Source organism: Halichoerus grypus, chromosome 9 (genome assembly GCF_964656455.1).
Source record: "Halichoerus grypus chromosome 9, mHalGry1.hap1.1, whole genome shotgun sequence".
NCBI lineage: Eukaryota > Metazoa > Chordata > Mammalia > Carnivora > Phocidae > Halichoerus > Halichoerus grypus.
The window spans coordinates 50,765,840-50,783,689 of record NC_135720.1 but is presented as its reverse complement, the minus strand read 5'-3'; the positions used below and the strand labels follow the sequence as shown (position 1 = coordinate 50,783,689).

The 17,850-nt window shown below is 39.1% G+C and overlaps 1 protein-coding gene across 3 annotated transcripts in view; it reads left to right on the top strand.

The window, feature by feature from the left end:
• Positions 1 to 17,850, top strand: part of FIG4 (FIG4 phosphoinositide 5-phosphatase) — a 118,900-nt gene that overhangs the window by 78,932 nt on the left and 22,118 nt on the right. For 2 of the 3 annotated variants that reach the window (XM_036075320.2, XM_036075327.2), the window contains 2 exons: positions 1,588 to 1,670; positions 5,414 to 5,500. In XM_036075320.2, coding sequence (XP_035931213.1) covers positions 1,588 to 1,670; positions 5,414 to 5,500 — 170 coding nt within the window. Of the gene's footprint in view, positions 1 to 1,587; positions 1,671 to 5,413; positions 5,501 to 11,539; positions 11,580 to 17,850 lie in introns of all 3 variants that reach the window. The other variant, XM_036075323.2, reaches the window with a different exon arrangement.

Here is a 17,850-nt window from a genome sequence, read left to right as displayed (position 1 = left end):
TTGTCTTCTTGATACTAGCCATTCTGACTGGTGTGAAATGATATCTCATTGTGGTTTTTATATGCATTTCCCTGATGATGAGTGATGTTGAGCATCTTTCCATGTGTCTCTTGGCCATCCAGATGTCTTCTTTGAAAGAATGTCTATTCAGGTCCTCTGCCCATCTTTTTAATCAGATCATTTGTTTTTTTTAGGTGTTGAGTTGTAGATGTTCTTTATATATTTTGGATATTAATTCCTTATTGGATATATCATTTGCAAATATCTTCTCCCATTTAATAGATTGCCTTTTGATTTTGTTGGTTTCCTTTGCTGTTCAAAAGCTTTTTATTTCGGTATAGTTAGTCCCAATAGTTTATTTTTGCTTTTGTTTCTCTTGCCTGAGGGGACCTATCCTTAAATATATTGCTAAGACTAATGTCCAAGATTATTGTCTATGTTTTCTTTTAGGAGTTTTATGCTCTCAGGTCTCACATTTAGGTCATTAAGAGATGAATACATTTAGCATAGACATTATTGAAATGGTTTCATTTTGAAATAAAATCAGTGTTTTTCAGGATGAAACCAGAGCAGGAGACAAACCATAGGAGACTCTTAATCTCAGGAAACAAACTGAGGGTTGCTGGAGTGGAGGGGGGTGGGAGGGATGGGGTGGCTGGGTGATGGACATTGGGGAGGGTATGTGCTATGGTGAGCGCTGTGAGTTGTGTTAAGACTGATGAATCACAGACCTGTACCCCTGAAACAAATAATACATTATATGTTAATTAAAAAAATTAATGTTTTTGTTCCCACGTATAATAATAAATTTCTTATCACTTCAGAATTTTTAACCTGTCCACTTTTGAGCAGCACATCCACTTGAGGTCCATTTATTTCCTTGCTTAGCACGTTGTTGGAATGTAGGGTTTGGACCTGGGCCTCACAATCTTTGCATAGCCCCAGTGGGAAATTCACCCTGTTCAATTTGACATTACCAATATAAGGGAACATAAAAGGAAATAAACTACATAAGAACCAAATCGAGCTTTAGGTAAATTTAATTCCCAGAAATAGCCAAAAGTCATAGAAGTAGATATGGCTAGTAAAATGTGATAATATAAGAACTGAATCCATAATTCCAGGAGTTGGCAAACGATAGCCAATTGTCAAAATCCAGTCCACTGCCTCTTTTTATAAATAAAGTTTTATTGGAACTCAGTCATGCCTACTTGTTTACATATTGTGTATGGGTGCTTTTGCACTATAACAGCAGAGTTGAGTAGTTGCAGCAGAGATGATATGACCCAAGGAACCTAAAATATTTACTATCTGGCCCTTTGCAGAAAAAGTTTTCTAATTCCTGCATTATACAAAAGGAACTAGTAATTATTTAATAGCTTTTTACCCTAAAACAAAGTATTTTTAGTGGAAACAAAATCAGATTTTTAAAAAACCATTAACTGAGAAGTTTAATGAATATATTGAAGAAATATTGTGATTGCTTTTGTGGAAAATTTCCCAGGTTCATTTTCTTCATCTTTGGAAATAATTAATATGCTAGATGTCTAAAAATTCTTCCTGGTTCCTTTTTGTTTTTAACTCCAGAATGTGGTCCAGCCCATGAAAGAGGTATATGGAATTAATCTCTCAGATGGTCTCTCAGAAGAGGATCTCTCCATTTATTCAAGGTAAACTACTTCTATGTAGAAATTAAGAAAAAAATGCAAATGTATTATTACAATAACTTATATCTAGTATAACTTCTAAAAATGAAAATGGTCAACAATACAGAAGGAAATGAATTCCACTTGGAATACAGTTAATAGTGTTTAGGAGGTCAAATTCTGAAACATTGGTTTCTATTTGGAGTTAAAGGGCCTACTGCCTAAGACTCTCAGTCCCCTCAATGATAAAAATTTATGATGTGTCCGTGTATTCTAACCACCTATATATAAGCTGCAAGCTGAAGTACACATACATTTCTGTATTCTTGTATTAACAAAGTCCCAAGAGCAGATACCTTCTTACAAAATGAACCTGGGATATTGACGATTGAGGACCTTGCATTTGCGTTAGCTCTGGGGTGCTGGTGGGAGTGGTGGTTGAGGAGGAAGAAGGAAATGGTGATATAAGGGCATCAAGTCAGAATGTTCTAGACCTTATTAAACAGTCTAAGCTGAAAGAGGATCCACCAAAAGGTTTTCCCTGAAATCATATACATAATTTTGTGTGTGTGTGTGTGTGTGTGTGTGTGTTTCTGAGGAGAAACACAGAATTATAGTTATCAGATTCTCAAAAGAATCCCTCACCTAGAAATCCTCAAGAACCTATGATAACCACTGTAAACACTTCCTCAGCTTAATACATGCACTGAGAAGACCTAATTATTGCATGTGAATACCATCCCATTCATTCAAAGAAGTTTGGCTTATGTCAACTCTATAATATAAATGAGCACTGATGTTCCATTCTTTGTTAAGGGGAGTATTTCATTTGCTGAATCCATCAAACTGGATATTGACAACTTTTTACTTCAAATTAGTAAGATCTGCTATAATATGTAAAATATAAAAGTGCGCAGCATCTCCTAATGGCAAAAGCACTGGTATGACTCTCTTACTATTACTATCTTAACAGAAGCCGGTTTAGTCACCCAGAATTTGGGCCTGGACACACAGGTGCACAGTCACTTATCCATCACAGCTGTCCCAACAGTGTGGCTAAACTCTTCAGCATTTGAAGTGAGCCTTTATAAGCAACATGATCTGGAAGAAGGAATTGTCTGGGGTTAGTGACTGAATAATAGCACTTCGCTTATTGCAGAGAGCAAGAGCACTTCAGTCAAGGACTGAAATTTTGGCTCACATTGATTAAGCCAAAAGAAAGTGTCTCTTGCTTCAGGCATGACTTTTGCTTGGAGACTTTTTAGCTCAGACTGCCTCTGAGGCCCACTTTTAGTTCTCCCTTCTCAGGGAGTGAGATGCAACCCTGTTCAGCCACAATATCCCTGGGAACCAGTCTAAGAAGGGGACAAGGGCAGGCCCACAGGGAAGGGAGTATGCAGGGGAGGGAGGAATCCATGTCCTGGAATAAGATTCTGTGTTTGATATTCTGAAGAACAACACCTCCTCCTTTGATTTGTGTAACAGTTTACAGTGTTTTATTTCTTCTTTGGACAACTGTGTAGTAGGCTGAGAAGATATTATTATCCCTCTTTATAGGCCAAGAGCACAGAAAGAGCCATTCAGTGACTTACGTAGGAGACCTTTCCTGTGCTTCATGGGTACCTGTGATTTTAGACTATGCAATCCTTTTTATTCTCTTGGTAATATCAGCTGCCCCTGCTTATGATGCAGACCTGGGGCAAAGGGGAGAAACAGAGGTCTGGTCATCTCTTCCCCTCTCTGCAAGGCACTCTTTACTGTGGGCAGACTGCTTCTCCTGGTGGCAGGGGCATCTCCCCACCCCATCTGTCATGGACACTGCTATGGCAGAGGAGGCCTCCCTCCATCAGTACTGGGGGTGTGGCTGTGCCAGGGGGTGGCCAAATCCTTGGATTTCAGGAACTGACTGGTACCCTTTCTTGCCCCAGCTGGGCTCTGGGGCTCTCTTAGTGCCTCCTTGGATCCAGACGGCAGAGCTTCAAGGGCAGGGCGAGAGTCCATATAGTTCTAGCCTAAATTGACCTCAGGAGTTCTGCCTTCTCCCACTGCAGTTCTGCACCCAATTGACTAGTATCCACCAAAGATTGTGTGTGTAAAGACAGTGCCCTGGCCTGGCTTGCCTGTCGCAGCTCCCAATTGGGCAACCACAGGACAACGTGGGGAGGGAAGGAAGGCGCTGGAACTGGCATCCATAGCCTGTCTTCTAGCTTCCTGTTCTCCTGCTTGTTTTTCCTACTTTTGGCCTCAACCACCTTCGAACTCCTGAAGATCTCTTGGTTTTGTAGTTTGGTTCAATCGCTTAGCCCTACTCTCTATACCTTCCTTTGCCCTCGGCTTTTCTGATATCTTTGGTTTGCTATCTCAACCGGACCTGGAAGTTTTCTACTTACTCCTCAAAGCCTCAGCCCTGTGCCAAATCATCTTTAAAAAAAAAAAAAAAAAATTCTGACAGTGATTGTGCACATGATTTGGGAAGTTTAAAGTTCTGTACAAGTAACAGGTATTATGTGACATTCTTCCCCAAAAATGGATCAAAAATGTTTACTTACTAAGATAAAAATTGGATAAAAGTGGATCAAAAATGTTTACTTACTAAGATAAAAATTGGATAAAAGTAAGTTATTTGAAAGTTTTCCAGTAGCACCCTAACAACTTAGTAATTGGTAATTTCTGCAGCACTTTTCTTGACCTTTAAAAAAAAGCTAATAAAAAATAAATTATTGGGGAGGCTATGTGCTATGGTGAGCGCTGTGAATTGTGTAAGACTGATGAATCACAAACCTGTACCCCTGAAACAAATAATACATTATATGTTAATAAAAATAAATAAATAAAAATTTTAAAAATATTTTAAAAATTTTTTAAAAAGAAAAAATAAATTATAAAAGTATCGATAATTATAAGAAAGAAAATATTTTAAATAGTAGAAAATTGGGAAAGGAGTCAGCCCTTTAATCGTGCCCCATAACCTCCCAGGGCACATTAGAACAAAATTACAAGCCATGCCCCTGAGGGGAAGACGGATGCCTGGAGCACAGCCCACACTAGGACAAGTATGCACTTGAGAAATAGCGGGTGGTCCTTGGCCTGTCAGCCCATTGACCCATTGCAAGGGATCCTCCTATCCTGTGGAGCCGGCTGGGGGCGAGTCCCTGTGGCTCTTAGCTTCAAGCCTGGATGAGTGTTGTTCCGGGCTTCTCTAAGGAGGGGTGGTGTGGCTGTGGGGCTCAGCAGGTGGTCTCCTCCAACCCCCCCCACACACACACACACAGTTGAAAGTACGTGAGTGGCTGGAGTACATTTGGGGATTCTTGTGGTCCTAAGGAGACAGAGTCCACGTGCTGGGTTTTCAGCAGTGTCCCTGCTTTGGGAGATGGATCCCCGTCCTGATCCTGTTCTTTCTTTGTCGTTTGTCCCACCGCAAATGCCTCTCCTCGTGTTCCCCTAGCATCCTGCTGCATTTACCCTTAGATAAGAGAGGCTCTGAAAGTTCATCCATCTGGCTTCAGAAACACTTCGGTTCAAGTTCTATGTCACGTTGAAGTAAACTGAGACACAGAATTCCTCCTCCTTCATTCGTAACAAACCCACTGTAAAATCAGGCCCCCTTTTGTAGGGACAGTCTTGGGTTGCATAGGGCACTCGTGCACTTTTCTAAAATAAGCAGACTGCTGTCATTTGAAAGCTCATACCATTTTGTGTAATCTGCTGAATTTATTGCAAGTAGTTCCTTCTTTAGCTTAGTTTTTATCCATTGTAATTTGTAGATTTGTTCAGCTGGGTCAGCGTCGACATAAACAAGACAAGAGCAGCCAGCAGCTCTGTTCCAGGTGCCCAGATGGAGTTATAAAACTGTAAGTACTAGATGAGACCTTTCAAAAATCTTTGTATTCATGCTATTCACAGTACTTTTTTTGTAGACTTTTTCAAGAAAATTATTCAGTCTTGTCACCATATTAGTATAAGCACTAAAGCATCTCTTCCTGATGTCTTACCCAAGAATAACTGGGTAGCTGTGGGAATGGAAAAGAGATCAGCAGCTTTGACTTGAAATGTGCCCTTTGGAGGTGGGATTGGAGTTGCTGGAGGCTTCCCTCCATAAACTTGGCTCTCCATTGGGTAGAGATGGGATTGACAAAATAGCTCTGACCCTGGAGACAGGCTCCTCAGGTTCAATACAAGACCCTTGAGGGCACTGATGGGTTTGTCTCTTCTAGCTGTATATCCCCACTGGTTCTAATGACTTGCTGTAAGTTAAACAGGCGTTTAGTAAATTTTTAAACAGAATCGGGTTCATATCCTAGATCACAGCCCTACTACTTCTTATTTTTTTTAACCTTAAGTAATTTAAGTCTATGTGGCTATTTCCTCATCTGCAAAATGGGATGGTAATAGCACCTACTTTGTAGGAGGGTGGTAGGCTTAAATGCAATAATGCATTCAAAATGCTGAGAAACAGTATCTGGAAAAAGTTCTCAGTAAATTGTAATCACCACCACCACCACCACCATCATCATCATCTTCATTGTTATTCTCTGCTTGTTGCGACCAAACAAAGCAAAGGTTGTGACCAGGAAAGGCTCCTGATGCCATATGCCCAGTTGAGTTTCTTCTAGAAAATGGGTCGCTGTTGATATTAAATGAGGTTGTATACGTGAGGTGTCTAGATCAGTGCCTTGCATATAGTTGACATTTAGCAAATATTCTCTTCCCTTTTCTTAGAGCAACTTTATCAGATTGTTTAATACATTTTTGATCAATATTGATTGCCTAACGTCTCTGTGTACTACATCTGCATGTTCCTGATTGATAATTAAGAGGTGGTTATAATAATGCAGGCAAAGACTGGAGCCTTGGAGAGTAGTGGCTAGGAGGAGTTAGGAAATGGAATAGATTTGGGGAATATTTAGGAGGTGAAATGGGACCTGGATACTGATTCATCATGGAGGGAGAGAAAGAAGTCCTTATCAAGAATGACCCTTAGATTTTTTGGTTTGTGGAACAGGTTTGATTGATTGATTGACTGATACATTTATTCATTTAGCAGATAGGTATTGAGTACACCTGTGTTAGGACCATTCCAAGCTTTCATTTACTGAGGTAAGGAGTGCTACGGGAGGATGCAGTTCGCATTTACAGTAGCATCCAGGTGGCCGTGTTTAGGAGGCAGTTGGGCCAACGGATCTGGAAGTTCTGGGGATACAAATGGGGATAGTCATTTCATTCTGAGGATGTGCATGCCTATGGGTAATAATTAAAGCCACTGGCTAGGGATTAGACCACCTTGGAAAAGAGAATAGAGTGAAAAAAGGCCTTCAACTGAGTCTTGAGGGGATCTGAGTCTAGCAGCTGAGACAGAGAGAAACTTCCAAAGAAGTTGGCTAATCCGAGAAGGGAAGGAATGGGACAGTGTTTAATCACAGCCTCCCAGAAGGGCTACTTATCCCTCCCTTCTCTCCCCATCACTGTTTTTTTTCTTTTTTTTAAATATATAAACTCCTATTAATTTAGAGACCATTTTTTCTTTCTTAAGTCTAATTAGCAAATGGAAGTTTGGGCTCCCAAATGAATTGAAATAGATTGGCCAGAAAAGGAAAGTATTTAAATGTGTTAGTAAAAAAATAGACTCTGTTAACTAAATTATATTATACAAATTGATTATTCCATTAAAATAGTATGGCACAACTTGGGAGAAAAAGATGAAGTGACTAGAGCATACAAAATAAAAGTATTTTGTGTTTTCTTCCATATTGCATCTACTTTGATCCGTAGTTGGCCTTGCAGTAATTACTTTTAAATTCTTTTCTTAAAATGTTTAGTATTTACTTTTCTGAGTCCTAGACCATATGAAAACCTTATGGATCTAGAATTTTTTTTAACCTTTGCACTTAATTAGTAAAGAATCTAACATGAGTGTCTTTTTGCACAACATCTTCAACAGGATAACAGAGCCCAGTAGGTTCAGCATTGTGTTGTCATGGCAACTGCCCAAGAGTGGTGTTGTGGTTGTTTTTGGGGGGGGGGTGTCTTTGTGTATGTGCATGGGTGCCTGCTTTAAACTGAAATTCTCTAACTAGAATCTTAAAATGTCAAGTATTCATTTTTAGATTTTGAAAGCTATGCCAAAACCAAGAGCAATTAGATTTATATGAGATTATTGAAATCCTCATCTTGTTATGTTTTAGGTTCTAAGATATTTTAAAACAGTAGTGTGCCTACTCATCTCTCGATAATTTGCAGTCTTACCAATTTTTCTTAAAATCCTGAGGCAAACCAATATTCCTTTTCTAAATGTGAGGTCAATACAACACCAAATGTAAAAATATCAACGGTAAACAACTGACAAGCCAGTGTAGCGCGGGCCCCTGATACGTGTGGAGGTGCAGAAACCTGGATGGGCTAGCTGGACACTTCTCATCCAAGATTCTGGGGACATTTCTTAGAAGTGGATGTTGAATCCAAACTGGTCCATGTCTACACTGTTAGCCCAAATACTCAAAGCTGTATTTCATTTGAGTGTGCCCCTCCCTTTGACTCTTACCACTCCTTGAGTGTATGGGTGGTGACTAGGGAGAAATGACGTCAGCCGACATTCACTGACACTCACTTAATACCTTAACCTGAATTAACTCAATTCTCATAGTAACCCTATTATCTTCCTATCATCCTCATTGTACAGATAGGGAAACTGAAGCACAGAGAAATTGTGTAACTTGCTCAAAGTCAAACAGCTAGCAAGTGGAAGAACCAGGATTCAAACCCAGACAGGCTGGCTCCCCATCACTATACATGCCTCGTGTTACCAGCTGCTTTTATAACCACACTGGTAGAAATACTGAGTAATTAGTGTGAACAGCCCTCACGTTGATCCTCTGACCTCATCTGGGTTTGTAGACATCTCTGCATGCAGACATAATGTTTCTGCTCTGTTAATATTGAATTTTGTTTTCGTATTTAAATATAATATTTAAAATAATAAACCTTTATTCTTTTCCCAGGACCCAGCATATTGTCCCCCATATAGACACCCAGTATATTGTCCCCCATGTAGACATGCTTCTTGAGCAAGGATAGTTTGCTTGACGTGAAGCCCGGTATAGAAGCCATTTAGCCATTATCAGAACAGCACTTCTGCTATTTACAATGGTTGCTATCCTACTAGGTTATAAGTTCCTAGAAGGCAGCCCATCTTTGTATGGGCTGCCCCCAGAATAATATGTTAAATTGAATGCTCAGTAAATATTTGTTGAAATGTCCCGAATCTCGTCTCCCCCACCACCCATTACTCTTAGAGTCTGTAAGAGGCCCTGAGCATCCCTACCTAGAAGCCCACCTCACCAGCATCTCCCTGGTTTTCAGCCACCCTCCCAGTGGCTCCTTTCTCCCCCTATCCTTGAACATTCTTTAGTTTTTCCCCTTATTCTGTTTCCTACTCATAAGCCCTCTGCCCTCCCCTACTTCTTTGTTCCCTTCTGATGGAAGAAAAAAGCAAGCAAGCACACCAGATTTTTAGCTTTTTTTTTTCTTTCTCCTGTTTCCACTTGCCCCTGTGACCCAATGCAGAGTGAGAAGGCCCCAAGTGGAAGGACTGGCTGTGCCAGGGCAGGCAGGGTGATGTGTGGCCCGGCAGTGATTCACTGTATCCATGCAAGACCAACCTGTTCTCATTTTACACTCCTACCAGTTCTCCACGAGTTTTTAACTGAGCAACAAATGCCAATCAGTGTAGGTTAAAAAGAACATGAACACACATATTATTAGTGCCTACTATTCTGAGCGAGGAATAGGTCTCACTCATTTAAAAACTACCTCTAAGAAATGGTTCAAAATATAATACACAGGGTTTGGATAAATACTATCTAACTTAGGGTTCGTCCAACACAGGATGAGCTGAAATGTAATATAAGGTAAATAAGGATGTTTACTCTTTTAGGACCATCAGGTTAATTTATTCCCTAAGTCCATTTCACAGTAAGAAGCATTTACTGACCTTAGAGTGAATGCCCCCAGGTAAGGGTTTCTGTTAGGGGATGCACTTCATGAATCACAGGGTGCTTTTACACAGTGAGAATTAGCGCACCTTTTCACACTGATGAGATGAGCATGGCACAGTGGCCGTGATGAACTCAAGTTTGTTTTCTTTTCATGAGTTGTTTTCAGTAATGTATTCCCAATATGCGAGGCTCTCTCTAGGGTCCCCTGCACGATCTCATCTAGTGCCCAGCAGACAATGCTCTGGGCTGCCGGCGCAGTATTTCTACCTTAATGGGTAACACTTGTCACCTTTCCTAAACACCCTGAGTACAGTCTTTAAAGGTTTAAGGATTTAGAGCAGTTGGGAGGCAGTGATCAGTGATTAATCAGCTAATTCCCTCCACACTTGGGAGATGAAAGGTGACAAGGAGGCCAGTCTGTGACCTCTTCCTCACCCCAGAAGTTACCATGACAGTCTCTGCCCCTTTTTCCTTCTGGCCTTTACTTTTCTCTCTTCTTTTTTACCCTCTTTAGCTTTTCCTTTTTATCTTTTCTATTCCTAAATGATCTCTTTCTGTCCACTCCCTCCCTTTCTATATTTCTTTTACTTTTACTTTCCTCTCTCTCTGGCCTTCTCCTCTCCCTCGCCATCCTCTCTCCATCCCTCCAGGGTAGTTTTAACTTTTTTTTTTTCTTTTTAGTACAGTAACTTCTCCAAAATGCAAGTTTCCTTCATGTATTTTACAACAGTGCTTTTCAAGGGCACCTGGGTGGCTCAGTCGGTTAAGCATCTGGTCATGATCCCAGGCCAAAGGGTTCTGGGATCGAGCCCCGAGTCGGGCTTCTTGTTCAGCAGGGAGCCTGCTTCTCCCTCTCCCCACCCGCTCATGTTCTTTCTCACTCTCTCTCTCTCACACATAAATAAATTCTTTAAAAAAAAAAAAAAGAACAGTGCTTTTCAAACTGTAATTCTTACTCATAAGTGGGCCACAAAATTAATTGAGTGGGCCTCCCACACGGTGAAATAAAATAAAACTGAACTGAATCCAGAAGAGAATTCCAGTGCATGGCACAAAGTATAGTTGTCTTGATGAGTGGAATTTTCTTTCTCTGCATAAATACAGCCGTATGTTGGTTTGCTATGCAAAGCACATTTCTTATTGTAGATAATAGTCACAGGTTGGATTCACGTGAATGCACCTTCTCTGGCACCATATGAATTAAAAAACTTAGCTCAGTTCCTGGCATGTAGGCATTTAATAAATGTTTGTTGATTGAATGAAAATGTGGTGTGTGTGTGTGTGTGTGTGTGTGTGTGAAAGAGAGAGAGAGCGAGAGAGAGAGTAAGTGAGTGAGTGATTTCTCTTGGGAATAATTAGAAACAGAGAAGGGAGGTCAGGAAGAAAAGGAGTCAGGAAGGGATGAGAGACTATTCTGTGGTACGTCCATAGGGTAAAGTAAATGCAGGCCTTGAAAAATATACTCTCATTATGTAAAATGAATCAAGAGCTAGGATGGGCCTGTAAAGGGAAGAGGTAGCAGGAAGCTGCCGCTGAAAGTCAGAATGAAAGAGCCATTAGATACATAGATAAAGTGAATGTCTCTTTATTTGAATGTTATCTACAATGGCATCTGCCTACGATGTTAAGATAAACTTAATGGAACAAGGTGAATTTGGTGAAACTTTCAGGGAGGGCTATCCTGAAAGATTTCTAGCATATAAGGAATAGTAAATATAAATTTAATTGTAGGTACTTATGTTATTAATTTAAGGTATCAAAATGACTTTATTGTGTATTTTTAAATTATGTATATGGCCTGTTTTATTTTGGTGACTCCCATTTATGGGAGCTTTCACAGGTTCACATGAGGTCTTAAGTACCCCCTTAACATGGGTTTTGTTGTTGTGTTGTTTTCAGGAACATAGCTCTTGGGTAACGTGAGGTTAACTTCTGTAAGGTAAGCTCTTACCTTACTCATAAAACATTAAAGGCATTAAATGGCAGATATTCAATGCATGCTCACAACTGTGTGTTTGCAGTGCACAGTTGAAAGGGATACAGTCCCTGCCTCTGAGGGTTTGCATTGACCCATGGGGTCAGTGTTTCTAGGTGGTGGGTAGGTGTTATGAAGCTGTTAGCAGAGGAGGCTTTGGGGGTGCAGAGAAGAACCCAAATCAGACAGAGATTCCTGGGTAGGCATTATTCTCAGGCTAGATTCTAAAGGAAAGATGGAGTTACTTGGTTGAAGAAGACAAAGAGGACTCTGGGCAGAGGCCCCAGACCATGCACCGCTTTTGGAGATCCATACATAATTCTATGTCTAATGTAAGGGGATTGTCAATCAGAGACACAGGCAGGTAAGAACAAGATCAAGTGGAAATGCCAAGTGAGAGAGCGTGACCCTTATCCTACAAGTGGGTTTTAATCAGGGGAGTGATAGGCTTATATTTGCATTTTAGAAAGGTCACTCTGGAAATAGCGTGGAGAATGGATTGGAGGCTGGGAGATAAACAATGTATCTGTTGGAAACAGGACAAGAAAAGGATTGGAGCCTGCTCTTGGCTGTTGAAATAAAGAAGGGGGATTGTTTTGCAAAGGTAGAATCTCTAAGACTTGGTAGGACTTGGTAAGACAGTGTAGTGGATTGGGTGTGAGGAACATGCGAGAGGCCAGGTGTTTTCTAGTTTGGTTGACTAGATCTGGCAGTGGGTTACTGGGATTGGAGATACATGACAGACTTAATTTTGGGGGCTAAGGTATTTCATTTCTGACAGTAATAGCACATACAAGATGATTTATCTGGGGCTCAGGAGGTTTTAGATTACAGAGATTAGATAAATTTAAGTTTGGGGTTTTGTTGTTGTTGTTGTTTGCTCTTGATTTAAAAAAGAAGCAAGTTAAATTTCTTTCTCCAAAGGGGTTCCAAGTTAAATAGATTATTATACATGCTTTTACATTTTTCTGGAGACCCATGTTCAGATTAGAGGACAAAAAAATCCTTCAATTGCTGATAGAGATGAAGAATTTATTAGAGCTTTAAGTGTATTTTTAGCCCTTAAAACACTGTCTTATTTTGTATACAAGCAAGCAGGTTAATCCTGAGCAGATTTGGATATCTGATATGGCCATGTGAGGGGTATTACTCATGGTTTTCTTCGCTCTACATACAGGAATCACATTTTGTAACTGTTTAACCTTTTGTTATTTTGTTAGTTTACCCAATTATCATCAGTTTTCTGTATGGAAGTTGAGTGGGATGGTTTTGGGCAGATGGGATGATGATTGAGCCTCGTGCTGTGTCACCGTGGCTTCCCCACAGCCATTCCTTTTGCACAATGAGAATGTAGGTGCCCAGGTATGATGTATTCGTGGCCCCTGCCTTCTTTGATCATATATGAGAAGTCTTCTCAGTTGAGATAAATTTTTGGTTGAAAGACGAAAAAGCTTCTGATTTCTTATTTAAACATAGCTGTACTACCCAATGTGTTACTCAGAATCCATTGGTGCTTTTACACATAATATAAAAAATGAAGTGCAAATCGCATTAAGTCCTGATCGTGTTTAATATTCACCAACAGGCGTCAGTCGTCTTTTAATGTTATGGAAATAATTTTCCTTATTTATCATTTTATATTATCACTCATTTTCCTTATGGTCTTATGAAGAAATTTGAGGAATACTACCATGGAAATCAGTTGCATTATGTTTTCATAATTAGAAGACTGCTCGTATTTTATAAACATCCTTTTGCTATTCCCTCCCAGTTTTATGAGAATAGAAAGTCCTTGGTAAATAGAACCAATATGTGGTCTTTTTTAAAGAGATTTATTTATTTGAGAGGGAGAGAGGGTCCTAAGCAGACTCTGCACTGAGCGAGGAGCCCAACATGGGGCTCAATCTCACGACCCTGAGATCATGACCTGAGCCTAAACCAAGAGTCGGATGCTTAACTGACTGCGCCACCCAGATGCCCCTAATATATGGTATTTTTAATCTAAAACCAATCTAGGGATGACTGGCTGGCTCAGTTGGTGGAGTATTCGACTCTTGGTGTTGGGGTTGTGAGTCCGAGGCCCACGTTGGGTGTAGAGAGTACTTAAAAATAAAATCTTAAAAAAAAAAAAATTCAGAAGTAAATAAATAAATAAAAAGACTATGAGTTACTTGAGGGCTGGGCTTATCTACTTTTGAATTCCCAGGCCCTAGGAGGATACCTGGTACATAGTAAGCATTAAATAAATTATGAATGAGTACTAGTCAATATTTAATAGTTTTACCTCTTTTAGGACTGTCATGCCACAATTAAGTGTGAGGGAGAAGTACCAGGGTTAACCCATATGAAGCAAATGGCAAGACAAATGACAACTATTTGTAAGTTTTGGACTATACACTCGACCCTTGAACAACATGGGGGTTAGGGGTGCCCCGACACCCCCTGCCCTGCACAGTCTGAAATCTGTGTTTAACTGTGGACTCTCCCCAAGCTTAACTACTAATTGTCTACTGTTGACTGGAAGCCTTACTGAGAACTTAAAGTCGAGTAACACATATTTTGTATGTTTTATATTTTATATATTATATTCTTACAATAAAGTAAGCTGAAGAAAAGAAATTGTTAAGAAAATCATGGGAAAAGAAAATATATTTATAGTACTATACTATATTTATATAAAAAAAAAACTGCCTACAAGTGGACCTGTACCATTCAAACCCATGTTGTTCAAGGATCACCTGTAGTTTATTTTCAGTTTTAGAGGTAGCAACTCAAATTTCTTTTTTTTTTTTAAGATTTTATTTATTTATTTGACAGATAGAGATGGTGAGAGAGGGAACACAAGCAGGGGGAGTGGGAGAGGGAGAATCAGGCTTCCTGCTGAGCAGGGAGCCCGATGCAGGGCTCGATCCCAGGACCCTGGGATCATGACCTGAGCTGACGGTCCTTTTGTGTTCCTGTTGGCCATTTTGTATGTCTTCTTTGGAAATATATCTGTTCAGGTCCATTGCCCATTTTTAAATTGGGTTGTTTGGGTTTTTTTGTTTTTTTGTTTTTTACTTCTGTGTTATATGAGTTCTTATATATTTTGGATGTTAATCCCTTATTGGATGTGTGGTTTGCAAATATTTTCTCCCATTCTATAAGTTGCCTTTTCATTTTGTTGATCATTTCTTTTGCCATATAGAAGCTTTTTAGTTTGGTGTATTTATTTTTGCTTTTGTTTATTTTTGCTTTTGTTGCTTATACTTTTGGTGTCATATCCATAAAATCATTGCCAAGACCAATGTCAAGGAAATTTGTTCCTGTGTTTTCTTCTAGAAGTTTTATGGTTTCAGTTCTTACATTAAAGTCTTTAATCCATTTTGAGTTAATTTTTGTGTGCAGTGTAAGATAGGGGTCCAATTTCATTCTTTTGCATGTGAATATCCAGTTTTTCCAGCACCATTTATCGAAGAGATTGTCTTCTTCCCAGAGTAATGGCTCCATTGTCATATATTAGTTGATTGTATGTGCATGAGTTTATTTCTGGGCTTTCAATATGATTCTCTTGGTCTATCTGTCTGTTCTTATGCCAATGCCATACTGTTTTGATTACTGTAGCTTTGTAAAAAAGTTTGAAATCATAGTGTGATGCCTTCAGCTTTGCCTTTCTTTCTCAGGATTGCTTTGGCTATTCAGGTCTTTTATGGTTCCATGTAACTTTTAGGGTTGGTTTGTTCTATTTCTGTAAAAAAAATGCTATTGGAATTTTGATAGGGATTATATTAAATCTAGAGATTACTTTGGGTAGTATGGACTTTTTAACAGCGTTAATTCTTATACTCCATGAACATGGGATATCTTTCCACTTATTTGTCATCAATCTCTTTTACCAGTGTTTTATACTTTTCATTGTATAGATCTTTTACTTCCTTGGTTAGATTTATTCCTATGCATTTTATTGTTTATTATTATTATTATTATTTTTATTATGTTCAATAGTTCCCAGCTATTACTGTGTTGCTGTTTCTCTCTCCTTTTAGTTCTGTATTTGCTTTATATAGTTAGGTGCTTCAATGTTGGGCACATAAATATTTACAATTCTTTTATCTTTGTGGTAGCTTGATCCCCTTTACCTTTATATAATTACTTTCTTTGTCTCTTTTGACCATTTTTAACTTAAAGTTGCTGCTGCCTTTTTGGTTATCAATTGCTTGAAATATCTTTTTCCATCCCTTCACTCTCAGTCTATGTGTGTCCTTAAAACTAAAATGAGTTTCTTGTAGGCAGCATATTGTTGGATCTTGTGTTTTATCCATTTAGCCACTCTATATCTTTTGATGGGAGAATTTAATCCAGTTATTTAAAGTAATTAAAGATAGGTAAAGACTTACTGTTGCCATTTTGTTCATTGCTTTCTGTTTTGTACTTTCTTTGTTCCTTGCTTCCTCTCTCGCTGTCTTCCTTTGTGATTTGATGACTTTTGTAGTAGTATGGTTTGACTCCTTTTGTTATCTATTTTTAAATGACAACAACAACTTCAATAGCATACAGAAACTTCATACTTTAACATCTCTTCCCCTTTGCATTTTAGGTTACCAATGTTACTGTTTACATCTTTTTTTATATTATATATCCAATAACATGTTATTGTAGTTATGTTTTTAGACACATTTATTTTTTAACCTTTAAACTAGAGTTGCAAATGAATTACACACTACCAATACAGTATTAGAGAATCTGACTTTGATTATATATTTACTATTACCAGTGAGTATTACATATTCATATGTTTTCGTGATGTTAATTAGTATCCTTTTATTTCCACTGCCCACCAAGCCCCCTAGACAGACAGGGCCACCAGCTTGGCAATGCAGATAAGCACAGCCACTGCCTAGGATCTCTGCTGGGGCACAGCTGCAAAGAGAAATGTGGTCTGCCAAAATTGAGCACTGGTTACTGTAAACCCTGCCTACCTTCCCTGCTTCTGATTCTCAGTAGTCCAGGCCTGCAGAGTTCCTTTGACCCCGGTGAGGCAAGATCCAAATGCGCCTCCTGGGAAGGACTCTGCAGTGCTGGGGGAGCTGGATGTCCACTTTGGGCTCTTTTTCCCTCCCACTGTAGAAACCCCTGGGGGCCCCTGTTGGTATAGCACTGTGCTGGCCTGGGAAGGGGCAGTGCGGCCAGAGTGTAGCCACTCCTCTTAATCTTTCTAAGGTCATCCTTCTCAGCCTTTGTTTTCCAGGGGGGTGCTTCAGCCTCATCCCTGGGTTCTGAGATTTTCACATTGCTGTCTTGTCTATGGATATTTGCCAGTCAGTCTTGCGAAGGGGACTGAAGTTGGGAATGATCTATGTCACCATCTTGAGCCATACTTTCTGATTTTCAGTTTCCTGCTGCTACCAAGTTGCTGAAGCTCTTCAAAAGAATTCTTCAAAAGAATTCCTTCCCCATATGTAACTAGCTCTTAGAATCCCATGATCAGCATGTCTAGAATAGAACCATGACTTCCTGATTTCCATTTGCCTGTTGTTTTCAAATACATGAAGCTCTAAAAGTTTTGCTTTGTTTTTATATTTACCTTACTCTTAGAATCTTATGATTAAAAAAAATTATGGCAGTTTGATCTCAGTTGAAAAGAATGAAAATTTTTCCATTTTTAAAAATCTTTCCTCTCAAACCCACTTTCCATTAGTTTGTAAAAAAAAAACTCTCTTAAGATGGTTTATATCCATTAGTAGAGGATCATGGTTTCTACTGTGTATGTGTGATGTCACCAAAGCACTAATTAAGCCCCAGAATATCTGAATAAAATGTATCTTGTCCTTCTCCAGAAGTAAAAAGGGATTGAGACTATCTTGACTTTCTTAACCATTTTGTTTTACTGTGTATAATTGTGTTAGGAATTTGTTACTTACTGTTAAAGTCAACCAGCACTGTACCTCAAAGTGGTATTTCTTTGAAAATAAAACTTTTAGGCTTATTTCAAAAGATGAATAGCTAAATTGATAGTTACATTATGATTTGGTTAGAAAACAGAAAAGTAAATTGACTACAGTTAATATGTTAAATACATTTATTTTTAATAATAGAATAGAGCTAGGAAAAACATTCTGATAATCTCAGAAGAATCAGTAAATGTTTAACAGATAGAAAAAGAGCAAAATGTTATTTTAGGTATCTTTTTGGGGACTCTAAATAAAATTGCGAGCATACCTCAGATATATTATGCGTTTGGTTCCAGACCACTTCA